Here is a 20,949-nt window from a genome sequence, read left to right on the forward strand (position 1 = left end):
CGCGTAGTCTCCTTCAGCCGCCGAGCAGTGTGTCAGCAGTGCGCAAGTAGCAGCATTACTGCATTTACTAGGCAATCTTGTATTTTAATAACCGTTTAAATTTTGTGTTGATTTGTTTGTGTTCTCTGTAGATTAGTTCAGACGTTCTTTGCACAACAGTTTTTAGCATGGATAGGGACTGCAACTGCTGTGTTCGGATGCAGGCTGAGTTGGCATCCCTTCGCTCCCAGCTTCAGGCAGTGTTGGCTTCGGTCACACAGCTTGAGGCTTTTGCCAATGGGCATCACTGTGGGGGTCCGGATGGGGGGTTTGTCGGGGACGGCCAGCTCGTCCCACGCATCCCCCGATCGGACTACGACTGTGGCTGCCCGGGATACTGCCCACATTGAGGCTGATCCCTCACCTGTGGTAGAGTGGGAGGTCGTCTCGAAGTGTGGCAGGGGGCGAAAGACATTCCGGAGGGCTGAAGGGAAGACCTCTCCAGTTTGTCTGACGAACCGGTTTCAGGCTCTGTCTCAGGCTGATACTGATCTTCGGCCGGACATGGCTGCTTGTCCTGTTCCAGAGGTTGCCCCTCAGTCTGCAAGATCCGGGCAGTTGCAGAGGGAGGGCTTACTGGTAGTTGGGAGCTCCAACATCAGGCACGTAATGGGGCCCCTTAGGGATATGGCAACAAGAGAGGGGAAGAAAACCAATGTGCACTCCGTGTGCATACCGGGGGGGAATCATTCCAGATGTGGAAAGGGTCCTTCCGGATGCCATGAAGGGTACAGGGTGCACCCATCTGCAGGTGGTCGCTCATGTCGGCACCAATGATGTGTGTCGCTATGGATCGGAGGAAATCCTCTCTTGCTTCTGGCGGCTATCTGATTTGGTGAAGACTGCCAGTCGCACTAGCGGGATGAAAGCAGAGCTCACCATCTGCAGCATCGTCGACAGGACTGACTGCGGACCTTTGGTACAGAATTGAGTGGAGGGTCTGAATCAGAGGCTGAGATGGTTCTGCGACTGTGTGGGCTGCAGATTCCTCGACTTGCGCCATAGGGTGATGGGGTTTCGGGCTCCGCTGGACAGGTCAGGAGTCCACTACACGCAGCAAGTGGCTACACGGGTAGCAGGGGTTGTGTGGCGCGGACTGGGTGGTTTTTTAGATTAGATGGCCTCGGGCAAGTACAGAAAGTGCAACAGCCACAAAGGATGCGGGGCAAAGTCAGGACATGCGGGGACCAAGCAGCAATCGGTATTGTAATTGTAAAGTGTCGAAGCTGCATTGGTAAAGTACCGGAACTTCAAGTGCTGATAGAAAGCACCAAAGCTGAAATCGTTACAGGTACAGAAAGCTGGCTGAAGCCAAACATAAATTCTGGAGAAATTTTTACAAAGGCACAGACGGTGTTTAGAAAGGATAGATTGCATGCAACCGGTGGTGGCGTGTTTGTCGCTGTTAGTAGTAGTTTATCCTGTAGTGAAGTAGAAGTGGATAGCTTCTGTGAATTATTATGGGTGGAGGTTACACTCAACAACCGAGCTAGGTTAATAATTGGCTCCTTTTACTGACTCAGCAGCATTAGTGGCAGAACAACTGAGAGAAAATTTGGAATACATTTCATATAAATTTTCTCAGCATGTTATAGTCTTAGGTGGAGATTTCAATTTACCAGATATAGACTGGGACACTCAGATGTTTAGGACGGGTGGTAGGGACAGAGCATCGAGTGACCTTTACCTCGAGCAATTAAACAGAGAACCGACTAGTGGAGATAACATCTTGGACCTACTGATAACAAACAGACCCGAACTTTTCGACTCTGTATGTACAGAACAGGGAATTAGTGATCATAAGGCCGTTGCAGCATCCCTGAATATGGAAGTTAATAGGAATATAAAAAAAGGGAGGAAGGTTTATCTGTTTAGCAAGAGTAATAGAAGGCAGATTTCAGACTACCTAACAGATCAAAACGAAAATTTCTGCTCCGACACTGACAATGTTGAGTGTTTATGGAAAAAGTTTAAGGCAATCATAAAATGCGTTTTATACCGGTATGTGCCAAGTAAAACTGTGAGGGACGGGAAAAACCCGCCGTGGTTCAACAACCAAGTTAGGAAACTACTGCAAAAGTAGAGAGCTTCACTCTAAGTTTAAATGCAGCCAAAACCTCTCAGACAAACAGAAGCTAAACGATGTCAAAGTTAGCATAAGGAGGGCTATGCGTGAAGCGTTCAGTGAATTCGAAAGTAAAATTCTATGTACCGACTTGACAGAAAATCCTAGGAAGTTCTGGTCTTACGTTAAATCAGTAAGTGGCTCGAAACAGCATATACAGACACTCTGGGATGTTGATGGCATTGAAACAGAGGATGACATGCGTAAAGCTGAAATACTAAACACCTTTTTCCAAAGCTGTTTCATAGAGGAAGACCGCACTGCAGTTCCTTCTCTAAATCCTCGCACAAACGAAAAAATGGCTGACATTGAAATAAGTGTCCAAGGAATAGAAAAGCAACTGGAATCACTCAACAGAGGAAAGTCCACTGGACCTGACGGGATACCAATTCGATTCTACACAGAGTACGCGAAAGAACTTGCCCCCCTTCTAACAGCCGTGTACCGCAAGTCTCTAGAGGAACGGAAGGTTCCAAATGATTGGAAAACAGCACAGGTAGTCCCAGTCTTCAAGAAGGGTCATCGAGCAGATGCGCAAAACTATGGACCTATATCTCTGACGTCGATGTGTTGTAGAAGTTTAGAATATGTTTTTTGCTCGAGTATCATGTCGTTTTTGGAAACCCAGAATCTATTCTGTAGGAATCATCATGGATTCCGGAAACAGTGATCGTGTGAGTCCCAAACCGCTTTATTTGTTCATGAGACCCAGAAATTAATAGATACAGGCTCCCAGGTAGATGCTATTTTCCTTGACTTCCGAAAGGCATTCGATACCGTTCCGCACTGTCACCTGATAATAAAGTAAGAGCCTATGGAATATCAGACCAGCTGTGTGGCTGGATTGAAGAGTTTTCAGCAAACAGAAGACAGCATGTTATTATCAATGGAGAGACGCCTACAGACGTTACAGTAACCTCTGGCGTACCACAGGGGAGTGTTATGGGACCATTGCTTTTCACAATATATATAAATGGCCTAGTAGATAGTGTCGGAAGTTCCATGCGGCTTTTCGCGGATGATGCTGTAGTATACAGAGAAGTTGCAGCATTAGAAAATTGTAGTGAAATGCAGGAAGATCTGCAGCGGATAGGCACTTGGTGCAGGGAGTGGCAACTGACCCTTAACATAGACAAATGTAATGTATTGTGAATACATAGAAAGAAGGATCCTTTATTGTGTGATTATATGATAGCGGAACAAACACTGGTAGCAGTTACTTCTGTAAAATATCTGGGAGTATGCGTGCGGATCGATTAGAAGTGGAATGGTCATATAAAATTAATTGTTGGTAAGGCGGTTACCAGGTTGAGATTCAATGGGAGAGTCCTTAGAAAATGTAGTCCATCAACAAAGGAGGTGGCTTACAAAACACTCGATCGACCTATACTTGAGTATTGCTCATCAGTGTGGGATCCGTACCAGAGCGGGTTGACGGAGGAGATTGAGAAGATCCAAAGAGGAGCAGCGCGTTTCGTCACAGGGTTATTTGGTAAGCGTGATAGCATTACGGAGATCTTTAGCAAACTCAAGTGGCAGACTCTGCAAGAGAGGTGCTGTGAATTGCGGTGATGCTTGCTCGCCAGGTTTCGAGACGGTGCGTTTCTGGATGAGGTATCGAATATATTGCTTCCCGCTACTTATACCTCCCGAGGAGATCACGAATGTAAAATTAGAGAGATTCGAGCGCGCACGGAGGCTTTCAGACAGTCGTTCTTCCCGTGAACCATACGCGACTGGAACAGAAAAGGGAGGTAATGACAGTGGCACGTAAAGTGCCCTCCGCCACACACCGTTGGGTGGCTTGCGGAGTATAAATGTAGATGTGAATGTAGATGTATGAATATCAAGAGCTCTGATGGAAATCCAGTCCTAAGCAAAGAAGGGAAAGCAGGAAGGTGGAAGTGAGCATATAGAGGGTCTATACAAGGGCAATGTACTTGAGGACAATATTATGGAAATGGAAGAGGATGTAGATGAAGATGAAATGGGAGATACGATGCTGCGTGAAGAGTTTGACAGAGCACTGAAAGACCAGAGTCGAAACAAGGCCCCAGGAGTAGACAACATTCCATTAGAACTACTGACAGCCTTGGGAGAGCCAGTCCTGACAAAACTCTACCATCTGGTGGGCAAGATGTATGAGACCGGCGAAATACCATCAGACTTCAAGAAGAATATAATAATTCCAATCCCAAAGAAAGCAGGTGTTGACAGATGTGAAAATTACTGAACTATCAGTTTAATAAGTCACAGTTGCAAAATACTAAGGCGGATTCTTCCCAGACGAATGGAAAAACTGGTAGAAGCCAACCTCAGGGAAGATCAGTTTGGATTCCGTAGAAATATTGGGAGGCAATACTGACCCTATGACTTATCTTAGAAGAAAAATTAAGGAAAGGCAAACCTATGTTCCTAGCATTTGTAGACTTAGAGTAAGCTTTTGACAATGTTGACCAGGGAGCAAAAGGCTATTTACAATTTGTACAGAAACCAGATGGCAGTTATAAGAGTCGAGGGACATGAAAGGGAAGCAGTGGTTGGGAAGGGAGTGAGACAGTGTTGTAGCCTCTCCCCGATGTTATTCAATGTGTATATTGAGCAAGCTTAAAGGAAACAAAAGAAAAATTCGGAGTAGGTATTAAAACCCATGGAGAAGAAATAAAAACTTTGAGGTTCGCCGATGACATTGTAATTCTGTCAGAGACAGCAAAGGACTTGGAAGAGCAGTTGAATGGAATGGACAGTGTCTTGAAAGGAGGATATAAGATGAACATCAACAAAAGCAAAACGAGGATAATGGAATGTAGTTTAATTAAGTCGGGTGATGCTGAGGGAATTAGATTAGGAAATGAGACACTTAAAGTAGTAAAGGAGTTTTGCTATTTAGGGAGCAAAATAACTTATGATGGTCAAAGTAGAGAGGATATAAAATGTAGACTGGCAATGGCAAGGAAAGTGTTCATGAAGAAGACAAATTTGTTAACATCGAGTATAGATTTAAGTGCCAGAAAGTCTTTTCTGAAAGTATTTGTATGGGTGTAGCCCTGTTTGGGAGTGAAACATGGATGATAAATAGTTTAGACAAGAAGAGAATATAAACTTTTGAAATGTGACGCTACAGAAGAATGCTGAAGATTAGATGGGTAGATCACGTAACTAATAAGGAGGTACTGAATAGAATTGGGGAGGAGAGAAATTTGTGGCACAATTTAACTAGAAGAAGGGATCAATTAGTAGGACCTGTTCTGAGGCATCAACGGATCACCAATTTAGTACTGGAGGGCAGCGTGGAGGGTAAAAATTGTAGAGGGAGACCAAGAGATGAATACAATAAGCAGATTCAGAAGGACGTAGGGTTCAGTAGTAACTTGGAGGTGAAGGAGCTTGCACAGAATAGAGTAGCATGGAGAGCTGCATCAAACCAGTCTCTGGACTGAAGACCTCAACAACAACAACAACCATTAAATTCATTGCAAAAGTGAATAATCATTCACCATATTACATGAGTAACATTTGTAATAAAGTTGTAATTAAAAGTCAACAAGACGCTATACTTGTTGTAAGCAATAAAATAAAATACAGTAGCAACAAATACATTAGTATGAGAGTGGCATCAGTCCTTAAAAGCATAAAATTATTGTTTCATTTTCAACCATGAATAACCTTGGTCAAATTTTAATTAGTAATGTTGCTTAAACAAACATGTATCATGAGCCAAGTGTTTGTAGATTAGAATGTCCAGACTGTGTTATTGTTACGTGAAGCAGGCAGGAAAGCAAATCAAAGTTAGGCTCAGTGAATACATAATCTTGGAAAGGAAAGATACAGCCAAAAGATCTAACTTTGTTGCCCACATAACTAAAAGTGGACCTTGTCCTTGCTTATGAGATTGCTACACAGAGGTTTGAATGGTAGATTTATGGATCTCCTGGAGGAGATCAAAATTTGTTGTCATCTGAGGTCTTCTGTCACTATTCTGCTGAATGAGCAGGTGGCAATGGGGAGCACCCATTTTTGGGAATATTTTAAAAGCAACCTTCTAGATGGCAGAGGTAGTTACAATCCAGGAGGGACATATTCTGCACAGCATGTTCTTCTCTATGCAGTTAACACTTGATAGCTTATTAAGTGAGAACAAAATTTGTGGTTACAAAATTATGTTGGTTTCTGTATCTATTGGCATTATCTTCGATAATAACACTATTAACATCAACATCAAGCCATTATACATTTAACAGAACAGTCAATACATTTTTTATGGTGAGCTTTATTGTATGTCATTTACTCTCAACAGTCATGACATTGTAGTTCATATGATTTATTACATAGGGTTTAATATATAGTTTTTGGTGTTTTATACAAGACATTGTAAAATAAAATAAAAATAATGATTCACCTGCTTACACCAAATTTTAATCATGATTATAAGTTTTCAAAAGAGTTTTAACATTAATTTTAAGCAATATGTTTCACATCAAGATCAGTGCCTGACCTCGGCATGTGTTTAATGCAAAACTATCCTTGTACTGTAATTTTTATTTGTCTACTTTTATTTTAATACAAAACCTGTTTAAACTGCTAGTCATATACAGATGTCATTGGTATAGAGGGTGTTGTTCATTCTCTAAGATGGATACTGTGGTTGGTTGTACAGTATCTGCGAAAAGCAGCCTCAGTTTGAGTTAAGCTATGTACATGCTAAGGTCATGTAATACAATGTGCATTTACAAGCCTGTTAAGTCCACATGACTCGCTTCGTGCACTATGTTACTTACTATGCAGTCTCCATTTCTGTATAACTGTGAGATAGATCTCATTTTATGCCATTCAATGCCTGATTCTTTTGTATTTCTTCTATTTTCTAGCACTGATGATAGTTGTAATGTAGCTGAAATCTAAATATGCAATTAAGTACAGATTGATTCGCAACTGATTGCCGGCTTCCTTCCTGTTTCAATTACATCACAGGTGCTCTGCATAATGGTTCTAATGGTATCCAACCTGATAAAGCACTTGTCAGTTATATACCCAGTTGAACAGTTAATATCCCTCATGCTACACAATAACTGTTGAATAGCAGCTAGAGCATGATAAGTTTAAAACAGAATGTAGGGTTGTACATAAAAATATGTCGAATGTAATTTATTTGGCAGTCAAAATGGCGATGTCTAGAGCCTTCGGTGAACACTGTAGCAGAATCTTACTGAAATAATTTTCACAAAACCCAAAGAAATTTGGTTCATATGTACAGGATGTCACTTGCACGAAAGTTAGTTTCTAGACACTCTTGGGTGACACAGGATCTGAAATTGGGGGTACCAACACAACAGAAGAATGCTCATTTCCAAAAAACTACCGCAAAACTACCATAAAGTATCACAGAAATCCATTTGCTGAAGAATCTTGGAACAACTGCTGAGCTCAAATGTAATGAGTTATCCTAAAATAAGGCCTCTTTCTTGCCAACCGGCATTGATTCCAGAAAAAATCTATCAAATGAAACCAAATTTGCCCTTTCTCACATGATATGGTAAAATGTAAATGTCGTGTGACTAGGGCCTCCCGTCGGGTAGACCATTCGCTGGGTGCAAATCTTTCGATTTGACGCTACTTTGGCGAATGAAATGATGATGATTAGGACAACACAATACCCAGTCCCTGAGCAGAGAAAATCTCTGACCCAGCCGGGAATTGAACCTGGGCCCTTAGGATTGACATTCTGTCACGTTGACCACTCAGCTACCGGGAGCGGACACATGATATGGCGAGAGCCATAGACTAAGGCAATTACGTGGATGCAGTACTTTTTGGCTTCCAAAAAGCATTTGGTTTAGTAGCACATCAAGGCCTATTAATGAAAGTAGAATCATATGGGGCATCAATCTAAATTTGTGACTGGATTTAGGTTTTCATGAAAAGGAGGATATTGCAGGTTCCTCAGATGGACATTGACAGAAGTAGAAATAACTTCATGCTAACTTCATTCAGGCACTGAAGTGGTGTATTGGGATCTTTGCTGTTCATGTTGTATTTTACAAACCTTGCAGACAGAACTGATAATAACCTATGACTTTTCACAAATGATGCAGTTATCTATAACAAAGTACTGTCTGAAGAAAGCTGCAAAAATATTCATTTGGTTCTTGATAAGATTACAAAGTGGCACAAAGATTGGAAACTTACATTAACTGTTCAGAAATGCAAAACTGTGCACTTTACAAAAAAACATGTAGTAACCTATGGCAACAATATCAACTAGTCACAACTGGAGTCAGTCAACTTACACAAATTTCTAGGAGTAGCAATTTGTAGGGAAATGAAATGGCACCATCACATACTCTCAGTCATAGGTGAAGCATATGGTAGAACACCACAGACATGCACTCAGTCTACAAAGGAGATTGCTTATCAAAAGTATCACAACGGTGGGCCACAATATCTCTTCAGATTCAGTTGAGTCCCAGTAATATGTACAGCATCACAATGGACATACCATGCTCTGAGGAGAGCAAACATTGCTGGATTACTTTCCAAAATGACTTTTCACATTGCAGTGGTGTGTGCACTGATTTTAAACTTCCTGCAGATTAAAACTGTGTGCCGGGCCGGACTGGGACTCAGACGTGGGACCTCTGCCTTTCACGGACAAGTACTCTACTTACTGAACCACCCAGGCGCAACTAATGACCTGCCTTCGTAACTTTACTTCCACCAGTACCTCATCTCCTACCTTCCAAACTTCAAAGAAGTTTCCTGCATACTGTCTGGGACTAGAACTCCTGGAGAGAAGGATATTGTGGAGGCATGACTTAGCTACAACCCGGGGGCTTCTTTCCAGAATTTGAATTTTCACTTTGCAGCAAAGTGTGCACCGATTTAAAATATCCTGGCACATTAAAATTGCATGGCGGACTGAATCTCGAACCTGGAATCTTTGGCTTTTGTAGCAAAGTTAGGTTTCACTTGGCCAATTTTTCTGGAAAGTATGTAGGAGTGGTAAAATCGAGTCATTGAAAACAATACTGATGTCAGATCTGAGAAGTAATTTAAAATGTTGTGAAATTGTATGGGTTCAGTGATTACAAATCAAATTAAATTTACAAACACTATGAACCCAGTTATCGGCATGATGGTGCATCCCCTCTGGTCTGGATGCATGCACTGATTCAGTTGGGCGGGATGTCATAAAACCAATGTATCCTCTCCTGAGACAAGATGGCCTACAACTGTTGTAACTGCTCCTTGATATCCTGAATGCTACCACTGGAACAGAGTTGATGCCTGAGCTGTACAGATCTAGGGATCTTTATGGTCATGAGAGTACCCCATTATCACACAGAGAGTTGACAGACTCGTGCCATGTGTGGACAAGCAAGGTACTGCTGAAAAATTGCACCTCAATAACATCACATGAGAAGTAACACACGAGGACACAGAATGCCTGACATACCACTGAGCTGTCAGGAGTTCCCTCTATCACTAGCAGCCATGATCTGATGTCATACCCAATGGTACCTCACACCATGATGCCGGGAGTAACACTGCTCTGCCTCTCCAAAAATTGGAAGTTCTTCCCATGATGATGCCATAGTTGCTGATAGTCATCTGGTGTAGTGCCAAACTGTGACTGTGAATGCAGCCATTTGTGTTGTGATGTTAATGGCATGGGATGGAAATTCCCTAGGCCAGCTGCTGCTAGTTTCTAACCCATGGTGCAGCATTACACAGAATGTTGCAGGGAGTCTATTACTTGTTCTCGGATGTCAGGTATAGATGTAAAGGAGTTATGATGTGCTTAGTGCACACTATGACGATCCTCCCTTGTAGAGGCCAGATGCAGTCAACTGCAAATTCGACGATGAGTACATCTGCTCTCACATGGACTTCAACATCAGCCCACTGTCATATTTAAATGCCCCACAAATCTGGATATAGAAAGATTAGACTCACTGGCGGGTAAGGTTCCCTCTTCAGGGAGGACAATGTCCACAGAATTGGTCCAGAAGACTCAAGTGAACAGTCTTACTCCACACCGACGGACTGGATGCAATAATTTCAAAGCCGAAGCTGCCACTGAGCTATAAATGTGGCAATCACAGTCAAGCCAGAATGAGACCAGGGGCCGGTAAACACGGAATGAAGTAGAGCGACATCCACCCAAAAGATGTGGGCAAGGAAGCAAAGAGCATTAACTTTCACATGTAACTAGTTTTTAGTTGACAAACATATGGGGCAGCCAAGTCAGATTTTTACCATAGAGGAGTCCCAAAAATCAGGACTGTGCAATGATGCCCAAGTACTGGGTGCTCACGTAGACTTCCTGGTGTGGCTGGACCACTGTATGATGACAGAAAAGTATGACTTGCATTTTCATAGGAGAGAACTGGTAGCCATGGGAAAGGGTCCAACAGAAAGTCCTTTCGATTAAACCTTGGAGGTGGCATTCAGCTGAGGCTACAGATTGTGAGCTATACCAAAAGCAAAAGTCACTGACATACAGCACAAGGGTGACCACGGGTCTGATGGAAGCTGCTTAAAAAATGATGAGGCAGGCCTGTCAAGGATGCTGCTTGAGAGGTGCTAGGCCCCCGAATAATCCTGAATAGCTGTTGCAATATCTTTGGTCCACCACGGGCATCAGACAGCAACAGAGGGGACCTGCAGAAATGGGAACAGCAGCACAGTGGTGAAAGTGATTGCATCTGAGATGTCTACTGCAACCTCGTCAACATAATCTTACAGAGAGGGGATGACTGTGACAGCAGAGGAATAGAATCTCCAGCTGGCTTTTCAAAGAGACCAATGTGTTAATTGGTCCATCAGGCAGTGACATGGAAGCGGCAGTATCACAAGAAAGCAGTGACTGTCACAAACATTGTTGTGTAACAACCATTGTAGCGAAACAATGAGACTGACAGATGAGATCATAAGGTCGATGGCTGGAAAGATGCCATTGGCAGCATGAAGTGGTTAGGAGTACCATCTCTGAGGAGATGGATCAAGATCAGACAGAAGCTGGTAAATCAGAAAGCCTCTACCAGATGACATGGTACTTCACCATGGGGATGGTGTGCATTGAAATCCCCAAGTAAGGGAGAAGGAGGGCAATTGTTGTTGGATTAATGTCGTCATTTCAAGGTATGAAACTGCCCCGCCTGGGGGAGTGTTAAGATTGCAAATGGTGGTCACTAAGATTTCCCAAACTCACACTGATATTGCTTCCAGTGAGGTACAAAGGATAACCACTCTTTCATTACATCTGTATGCACCATTGTATAGACCCCACCAGACCCTCTCTTGGAACCAATATGGTTCGGACACAATAAGTGATAAGCCCAAAGAGTTGGAGAATGGTTCTCAGTGAAATGTGTTCCTGGAGAACAAAACAGGTCACAGAACAGGAGGAAATTACTTGTTGTTGTTGTTGTTGTTTTTGTTCTGGCAGGTGACAGTAATATCAACTGCAGTACTGAATTATCATGTTAAGGGTGTCCCAGTTAGGAGTGAAGGGGCAAGCTAACAGGTCATGCCCCAGGATCACCATATGTCACCAGCAAGGTTGGAACAACATCAATGTACGTCAGTTTCGAGTCCGATGGCATGGGAGGATCTGGCGCTTCCAGAGTCACCAGAGTGACCTTTTCCCTGAGGTCTCTTCTTTTTCTCTTTGAATTCTTTTGATGGTTAAGAATCTTGTGAGAGCTTATCTGCTGTGAGTGCTGAAGTAAAATGAGTGGGCAGCCCTTGAATCCACAGTCGGTGGCTCCTGCAGTAACTGCCTGGTGTCAAGCCACCAGTCAGTAGGTTTTGAGGGAAAGGATTCCCAAAAGGGAGGTTCATCACCAATAGAGGTCAGAGGAGGACACTGCTATTCCAGCTGGATGTGAGGACTAGTCTCCATGATGGTGCTGCAAGGACCACAAGAGGGGAAGTCCTATTGCCCTATGGTCTACTTTATTTGTGCAAGTACCAGAGGTGGACACCGAGGGAGTACATATGCCAAGTACGACCAACAACCTGACACAGTATTAGCAAAAATTGATACAGAGGCAGAATGCAAACAATTATATTTTTTCTAAGCCTCGAAATATAAGAGGTGATCAGAGACCTTCAGTTCCTGTATAATGTGTTTTGCAATTAGGGTAGTTCACTTTGGTGACTGTTGCTTCCACAATTGATGCGAACAGGTGGTAGTGCACATGATTAATATTTGTGAAATGGCCAGTTACAGTCTTCATAAATCAGGTCATATTTACACTGGGAAGACTTATGCAACAAAACACTGGCATTAAAAGCAACAGTAAACCATGATTTTGAGATTCTCTAGAAGCAAATCCCCCACAAGTGAGAATGAACACTCGAGTATCAACTTCGTTTTCCGGCAAGTCTCAACATACACAACATTCAAAATGGATTCCTCGTTTCTTAAGGTGTTCACATAGTTCCTCATCTATCTGCAGCATTAGGTCCCAATGAAAATTAAACCCTGCACCAAGTTCATGTTCTTTGGGGTTTTGTGGTAATAGTTACATCACCCAGTTGGTCACAAGAGAGTAACATCTGGGACAAGGTAGGATTTGTCATATTAATTACAATGGAAACACTTCATAGTTTGCTAAGGGAAGAGAGTTCACGAAACTCCTTTTTCAATATGCTTCACAGAGAGCATTGGCTTAGCAGATAGAAAGGACTCTCCATCCATAAAGGTACAAACCAGAAACTAAAGGGAGTGAGTGTCTTCAAGTGATATGAATTTGTGTTCTTCGCTTGATGTGGCTTAGGAGACAAAGTTCCTAAAGACGTAACAGTCTGTGCTTAATTGCTGTCTGCCGAAAGAGACTGCCAGAGCATCGCAGCTACCAGCTGATAACATGGGTGTTTTCATTATGCCAGATATCCACCATGATGCTGCGTACCGAGAGGACTCTCCCCACAGGTGCCACCAAGCTTGATGGCCAATGCCTGGAGTCTTGGTTCCCCAGACAGACAGACAAACAGACAGGCACCCACTTCTCAGTAGGCACAGGAAGGTGGTGGCTCAGGCAGCATAGTGCAATCTCTGCATCGTCAGGGGCTATCATTGTACAGGTATCTGACAGCGACCCAAACTGACTGGCTACTGTGCTGGATAAAGGACAACCTTCTTCTCAAGGTCTGCACTTCTGCAGAAAATTTTGAGAATGTGGACGTCAAACCCAGGTGTGGGGACCAAACGTAAGTTAATCAAAATTTGGTGCAAAATAAAGGCCCAAAAGTGGGAGAAGGCATTATCTGCATTGTATGTGTGAGCTAAGTTGTTGGCAGGGAATCTGTCTTACAGTGTACGTCTGAGAAAGAATGTAGTCTCTCTCTCTCTCTCTCTCTCTCTCTCTCTCTCTCTCTCTCTCTCTCTCTCTCTCTCTCCCCCCCCCCCCTCCTCCACCCACCCCCTTTTCACAGCCCTCTAGGCCTACATGACATGGAGGGGTGGGGTGGGGGGTGGGGTGGGGAGTGGGGTGGGGGGTGGGGGTGGGGGGAGGCTGCCGTGGTGTTGATATAACGGTTAATATCATGGCATACCTGTTGCGGGACCCCGGGAGGCCTAGTGAATGATGGAAACCATTGATTAGTTTTGTGTGCTCTCCTTCAGCGACCTGGATGACCTAGGCATCGCATACAGTTGTGTGGCTTTGAAACCCAGCCACAGACAGTCCAGTGACAGTGTCCAGCAAGTGGGCACTGGCGACGTCTGGGAGCAGGCAGTAGTGTAGTAGGAAATTTGCCCTGATTATCATCCATGCAATGTATGCAACGATGAAATTACATTCTAAGGTACATCGCAATCCAAGATCTAGCTTCACATGTTGCATGCCGTACATCTGGAAGGCAGAGTTATTACCACCAGCAGTCTAAAGTTTGTGACAGGGCAGCACTTGTGCAGTTTGTCTCTTGGCAAAATACTCAAGTTTGATCCCGTATCTACCAAAAATTTGCACCCCAACTTGCGGTTGGTCATAAACAGGCAGGCAGAGGAATAATCGGATACACTGACTTCTGCCTGGTGCTTAAGGTTGATATATTCGCATCACAGATTACACTTATGTGCTTGGTCACCGGATTGCTAATGGTACCAGCAGACATTAGCTGGTTGTGAGTCAGCACGACGAGCGTTGGATGCAGAACAACTCCACAATCTCTGTTGATGTCTGCCTTTAAAGTGGTGGTCAGTGAGAAGTTCACTCTATTGTTTGCTTAAGGCATCAACTTTGTTCAACAGGCCATCATCTGATGCTGTTCCAATAACTTTCTTTGTCAACTTGTTGTAGTTGGATTTCACATTTGTCGAAGTACTGCTACACATTACCATCGGAACGGGACAGGCGGTACGTACTATGGCATCCTGTGAGATCGGCCACATCATCCGGAGGCCTTCCAGTCTGTGATGCCGTTATGGCCTTGATTTGTGCTGACAGCCTGCTGCTCCATAACATGTGCAGTAGTGTGTCTGAGATGGTGTGCATGTCGACCTTGCTTCATACGTGGCAGAGATATTGTAAAGACATTTTGACACCTACATCCTCCTTGGTAAGCACTTGTTGTACCCTCTCTTCCTGCAAGGTGGACACTCAATGTATAAGTTCAGTTTCAGGTATGTTTCCATTTCCAGCGGTGCAGGGTTGTTTGGCCAAAACGGCAGAAATCATGCTGCCAGTCTTGAAGTTGGTTGGTTGGTTGGTTTGGGGAAGGAGACCAGACAGCGCGGTCATCGGTCTCATCGGATTAGGGAAGGATGGGGAAGGAAGTCGGCCGTGCCCTTTCAGAGGAACCATCCCGGCATTTGCCTGGAGCGATTTAGGAAAATCACGGAAAACCTAAATCAGGATGGCCGGACGCGGGCCAGTCTTGAAGTAATGGCTGCATTGTTATTTGGCATGTTTCTGTTGTGTGACACAATACCTTATCTCATAACCCATATTCCTGCCCATGAACACATTGGTGTCACTAGTACAGCTTATTTTGACATGCTCGGCATGTGGGCTACAGACGGCAGTAGTTATTGCATTCAACAATTCACTGCTCTGAGTTAATACACATTGCTTCCAACCACTCTGCACAATAAACTCAAATAGGAGAGAGAATATCAACATCTATTTCCTACAATGGTAGTGGAAGAATTAACATAATAATTAATTACTAAAGCACAGAATCCACAGAGCATTTGCACCACGGCAAGAAATAAGTGCGGGGCAGTGCTCCTAGCACCAGGCACGCAAACTGCTTGACATTCAGTGGCAATCAGCTGATCAAGCATGCCAAGCACGGGTAGTCACCACATACTATTTGACACTGCTTGTATAAGACTAGTCTGAGAATGCAACATACGACTATGGAGAAATATTAAGGTGAATAAATTAAAACTTTCCAGATATGAACAGCTGGAATACTTTTGTTATGATCTCACAAAAAATAATGGGGTATATTTAATTTCTGCCAGGTTCAAAAATGGTTGGCTATATTAAAAATCTGTTATTTACAAAAACACTGAATCTGCTCAAGTGTGCAGTACAGCTGCCAATAACAATGAATTTTAGCTGTGTTTACAACAAAATTAAAGAATATTTCACAATTGAAACAGTTGAAGGAGTGATATTAACATTGGGGAAACTTTACAGAATGAAATAAGAGTGTAATTTATATTTACCTGATACCTATCAAGAATTCGAACTTCATCATCACGAGGTATTTTCTTGAAAGTGGTGTTTCTTTCATAACTCCATTCTGGCTCTTTGGTCCTTAAAAAGTGGTCTAAGTTGAATAATGGCATATTTTTATCTCTCTTCAGTTTACGCACATGCAACTTTCTGTAATAGCGGTATATGTGGGATGGTACATCATGTTTCTTTTGTACTATGTTGTGCAATCGTTTCAGCAGTACCAGCTCATCATAAGGGCTCATGTATCTTAACCTGAAAAATGGTTACAGTTATATATTTATACAAATTTTGACCATTATCAATGATGTTAAGAAATGAACATGATATATATTTATCAATGCATTCAAATCATTATGTGATCACAATGAAAAAAGAGGAAAAGAAAAAAAGAAAACACCATAATTATACCTGTAAAATGACCAATATGGTTCTCAACAAAGAAGCTGCTGTGTAAAGGCCACAGAGAGAGACTCACTTTCAAAAGAGAAATGTCTAAACTGATTGCACACTAAATTCACTCATCCTCCTTCCTTAAACCCAATGTTATTTTCCCCTGCTAACTGTGTGACTTCTCCACTTTTTGCCACCATCATTATGGCATAATTTTAAATTGCTGCCATCTTCACACATGTTAAACAGACATTTTCTTCTAACAATGCTAGAGTTAAAGATATGGCTACCAGAAAAGATCTGATAAAGTGATAACATGACATTGTAATTAATGCTAACAGTTTTAGCCATTCAGATAAATGTCTAGCATGATGAGAAATGAATAATTTCCATGTATGGTACCATCCTACATCTCTTTCTTACCATACACCAATAACATTACAACATCCTTGACGAACTACATAGTGTTTTTCAAAATCCACCTAGCCTCGGTTAATGACAATTTTTTTCTTGTTCTTTCTTTTTTTATTGCTGCTTTTCTGTTTCACGTAATTTATTTTATCCTCCTCTGTTTGGCTCGTATTTCTACTCATCTCTGACATGCTTACTGTCTTCTACTTAATTCAAGTTCTGTGGTTTTTAAATTTCATCTCATACCATTGATGATCAGTTTCTCTCTACACAGGGTGGTCCATTGATACTGACTGGGCCAAATATCTCACGAAATAAGCATCAAATGAAAAAATTACAAAGAACGAAACTCATCTAGCTTGAAGGGGGAAACCAGATGGCGCTATGATTGGCCCGCTAGATGGCGCTGCCATAGGCCAAACGTATATAAACTGTGTTTTTTTTTAATAGGAACCCCCATTTTTTATTACATATTCGTGTAGAACATAGAGAAATATGGATGTTTTAGTTGGACCACTTTTTTCACTTTGTGACAGATGGCGCTGTAATAGTCACAAACGTATAAGTACGTGGCATCACGTAACATTCCGCCAGTGCGGACGGTATTTGCTTCGTGATACATTACCCGTGCTAAAATGGACCATTTACCAACTGCGGGAAAGGTCGATATTGTGTTGATGTATGGCTATTGTGATCAAAATGCCCAACGGGTGTGTGCTATGTATGCTGCTCGGTATCCTGGACGACATCATCCAAGTGTCCAGACCGTTCGCCGGATAGTTACGTTATTTAAGAAAACAGGAAGTGTTCAACCACATGTGAAACATCAATCATGACCTGCAACAAATGATGATGCCCAAGTAGGTGTTTTAGCTGCTGTTGCGGCTAATCCATACATCAATAGCAGACAAATTGTACGAGAATCGGTAATCTCAAAAACGTCGGTGTTGAGAATGCTACATCAACATTGTTCGCACCCGTACCATATTTCTATGCACCAGGAATTGCATGGCTATGACTTTGAATGTCGTGTACAGTTCTGCCACTGGGCACAAGAGAAATTACGGGACGATGACAGATTTTTTGCACGCATTCTATTTAGTGACGAAGTGTCATTCACCAACAGCGGTAACGTAAACCGGCATAATATGCACTATTGGACAACGGAAAATCCACGACAGCTATGACAAGTGGAACATCAGCAAACTCGGTGGGTTAATGCATGGTGCGGCATTATGGGAGGAAGGATAATTGGCCCCCATTTCATCGATGGCAATCTAAATAGTGCATACCGATTTCCTACGCGATGTTGCACCGATGTTACTGCAAGATGTTTCACTGTATGACAGAATGGCGATGTACTTCCAACATAATGGATGTCCGGCACATAGCTCATGTGCGGTTGAAGCGGTATTGAACAGCATATTTCATGACAGGTGGATTGGTCATCGAAGCATCATACCATGGCCCGCACGTTCACCGGATCTGATGTGCCCGGATTTCTTTCTGTGGGGAAGTTGAAGGATATTTGCTATCGTGATCCATCGACAACGCCTGACAACATGCGTCAGCACATTGTTAATGCATGTGTGAACATTACAGAAGTGAACTAGTCGCTGTTGAGAGGAATGTCGTTACACGTATTGCCAAAAAGATTGAGGTTGACAGACATCATTTTGAGCATTTATTGCATTAATGTGGTATTTACAGGTAATCACAGCATGCATTCTCAGAAATGATAAGTTTACTAAGGTACACGTATCACATTGGAACAACCGAAATAAAGTGTTCAAATGTACCTACGTTCTGTATTTTAATTTAAAAACCTACCTGTTACCAACTATTCATCTAAAATTGAGAGCCATGCTTGTGACTATTACAGCGTCATCTGTCACAAAGCGAAAAACGTGGTCCAACTAAAACATTCATATTTCTGTACGTACTACACGAATATGTAATAAAAAATGGGGGTTCCTATTTAAAAAAGCGCAGTTGATATCCGTTTGACCTATGGCAGCGCCATCTAGCGGGCCAACCATAGCGCCATCTGGTTTCCCCCTTTAAGCTAGACAGGTTTCATTCTTTGTAATTTTTTCGTTTGACGCTTATTTCGTGAGATATTTGGCCCGGTCACAATCAATGGACCACCCTGTATATATTGGATATGGCATGACGAGTTGCTTTTCCTATACCTTAATTCTAACTCGTCTCTTTCCCTCCAACTCTATCCTCTTTTTTGCCAAATAATTGGAGTTCCCAGATCTGAAAGCTTTCTACATGTTTCCATCTACTGCCACTTGGTGAACAGATTAATCTGAACCCGTATTATAATTATTTTTAGCTCATTCATGCTTTATTATTTGTCACATATCAGAATCCTCCTGCCACTATTTTACAGGCAGGTTCATTACAGACTGAATTTTCACTCTGCAGTGGAATTTGTGCTCCCCCAGGTTGTAGCTAAGCCATCTATCCACAATATCCTCTTTTATAGGAGTGCTAGTCCCGCAAGTATGAAACAGAACCTCTGTGAAGTTTGCAAATAGTAGATGAGATACTGGTGGTAGTAAAGCTGTGAGGGTGGGCTGTGGCTCATACTTGAACAGCTCTGTTAGTACAGCACTTGCCCATGAAAGGCACGTCCCAGGTTAGAGTCTTGGTCTGGTATACAATTTTAATCTTCCAGCATGTTTCAGGTTTACTACACTTGGCCACCTTATTAAATAAACTATTCATCTTTGCATTTGAATTACACTTAATCCATTTTGTAGCCATCTTCAGCCTATTATTGAGCTCATATCTGTTTTCCCACACAATACAAACTTTTAATGTCAAACGTTTCATTTCTTAAAACATTAATCTTGTTACCTTCCTCCTGATAGCCAGCCCCCCCCCCCCCCCCCCCCCCAAATCAGTGCACAGTAGAGATCTGAATTATAAACTGTGTCACCCTGCAGACTTTTTGTAAAGAAAGATGTCATTATTAAACTATTTTAAGAACATTCCCCATGGATGTACCTTTTGTGTCTGAATGCATTGGTTTCCATTGACTTTTGCATCCCAATCAATTTTTTTGCTTTTACCCATAGTTTCCAATAACATGGACAAGAGGCTGTGCTGTAAATGGTTTGAGAGAACAGCGAGCAGTACTAAGTGTAGTTAGCAGCGTAAATACCTCGTCATACACATAGGATGCAATTCAGTTGTACTTTATGAAATGAAGTAACATGTACATAGTGGGTGTCCCATGAAGAGTGGTCCATATTCAGGAATATGACAAGAATAGTCATTTGAAGCAAAAAAGTCTAATACACATGAGCTCTAAAACACATACCGTAAGAGCTATGAGCACTCCATCTTCACTACTGTGAAACACATCTCCTCTACTGACCAAATGTTCATAGCATTAAAGATACGCTTTTAGGAGCCCATGTTTACTATAAATTTTTGCTTTGAATGATCATTCCTGTCATATCCCTGCATCCTGACCATTCCTCCCAGGACATCCTGTATAAGCAAGGGCACAACTCATGACCTATACATTGCTGAAGTGTGGTGGTTTGCATGCTTCAATGAAACAAATAACTGTACTGTAGGTGCAACCACAAAATTGTAGTACCTGTAAAGACCAGTCAAAAATGTGGTTCCTGAAGAGGGGCAGCAGCCTTTTATTGGTTGCAGGGGCAACAGTCTCGATGAGTGACTGATCTGACCACATAACATTAGCCAACATGGCCTTGCTGTGCTGGTACTGCGAACAGCTGAAAGCCAGTGCAAACTACAGCTATGACTCTTTCCATGTACTTGCAGCTCTACTGTATGGTTAAAAGATGGCATCCTCTCGGGTAAAATATCCTGGAGGTAAAATAGTCCCACACCCCCCCACTTGGATCTATGGGCAGCGACTTCTCAGGAGGGTGTCATAAGAAGGAGAAACCAAACTGGAATTCTATGGATCAAAGCATGGAATGTTAGGTTGCTTAATCAGGTTAAGATGTTGGAATATTTAAAATAGGAAATGGAGAGGCTGAAGTTACATACATTAGGGATAAGTGAAGTTTGCTGGTGGAATGAACAGAACTTCTTCTGGTCAGGTGAATCAAATAGAGGTATTGGAGGAATAGGTTTAATAATGAATAAAAAAGAAATAAAAAAAGAAAACAGGAATGTATGTAACCTACCATGAGCAGCATAGTGAACACAAGATAGAGCCCACATACACATAGTAGTACAAGTTTATATGCCATCTAGCTATGCAGATGATGAAAAGATTGACAGAATGTATAA

At 42.4% G+C, this 20,949-nt stretch overlaps 1 protein-coding gene across 2 annotated transcripts in view; it reads right to left on the reverse strand.

Annotated features, from left to right (window-relative positions):
• LOC126482403 (cysteine-rich protein 2-binding protein) overlaps positions 1-20,949 on the reverse strand; it is a 189,438-nt gene that overhangs the window by 42,666 nt on the left and 125,823 nt on the right. For both annotated transcript variants that reach the window (XM_050106522.1, XM_050106523.1), the window contains exon 7: positions 15,849-16,113. In XM_050106522.1, coding sequence (XP_049962479.1) covers positions 15,849-16,113 — 265 coding nt within the window. The remainder of the gene's footprint in view (positions 1-15,848; positions 16,114-20,949) is intronic.

The sequence above is a fragment of the Schistocerca serialis genome, chromosome 5 (assembly GCF_023864345.2).
Source record: "Schistocerca serialis cubense isolate TAMUIC-IGC-003099 chromosome 5, iqSchSeri2.2, whole genome shotgun sequence".
NCBI classification, from domain to species: domain Eukaryota; kingdom Metazoa; phylum Arthropoda; class Insecta; order Orthoptera; family Acrididae; genus Schistocerca; species Schistocerca serialis.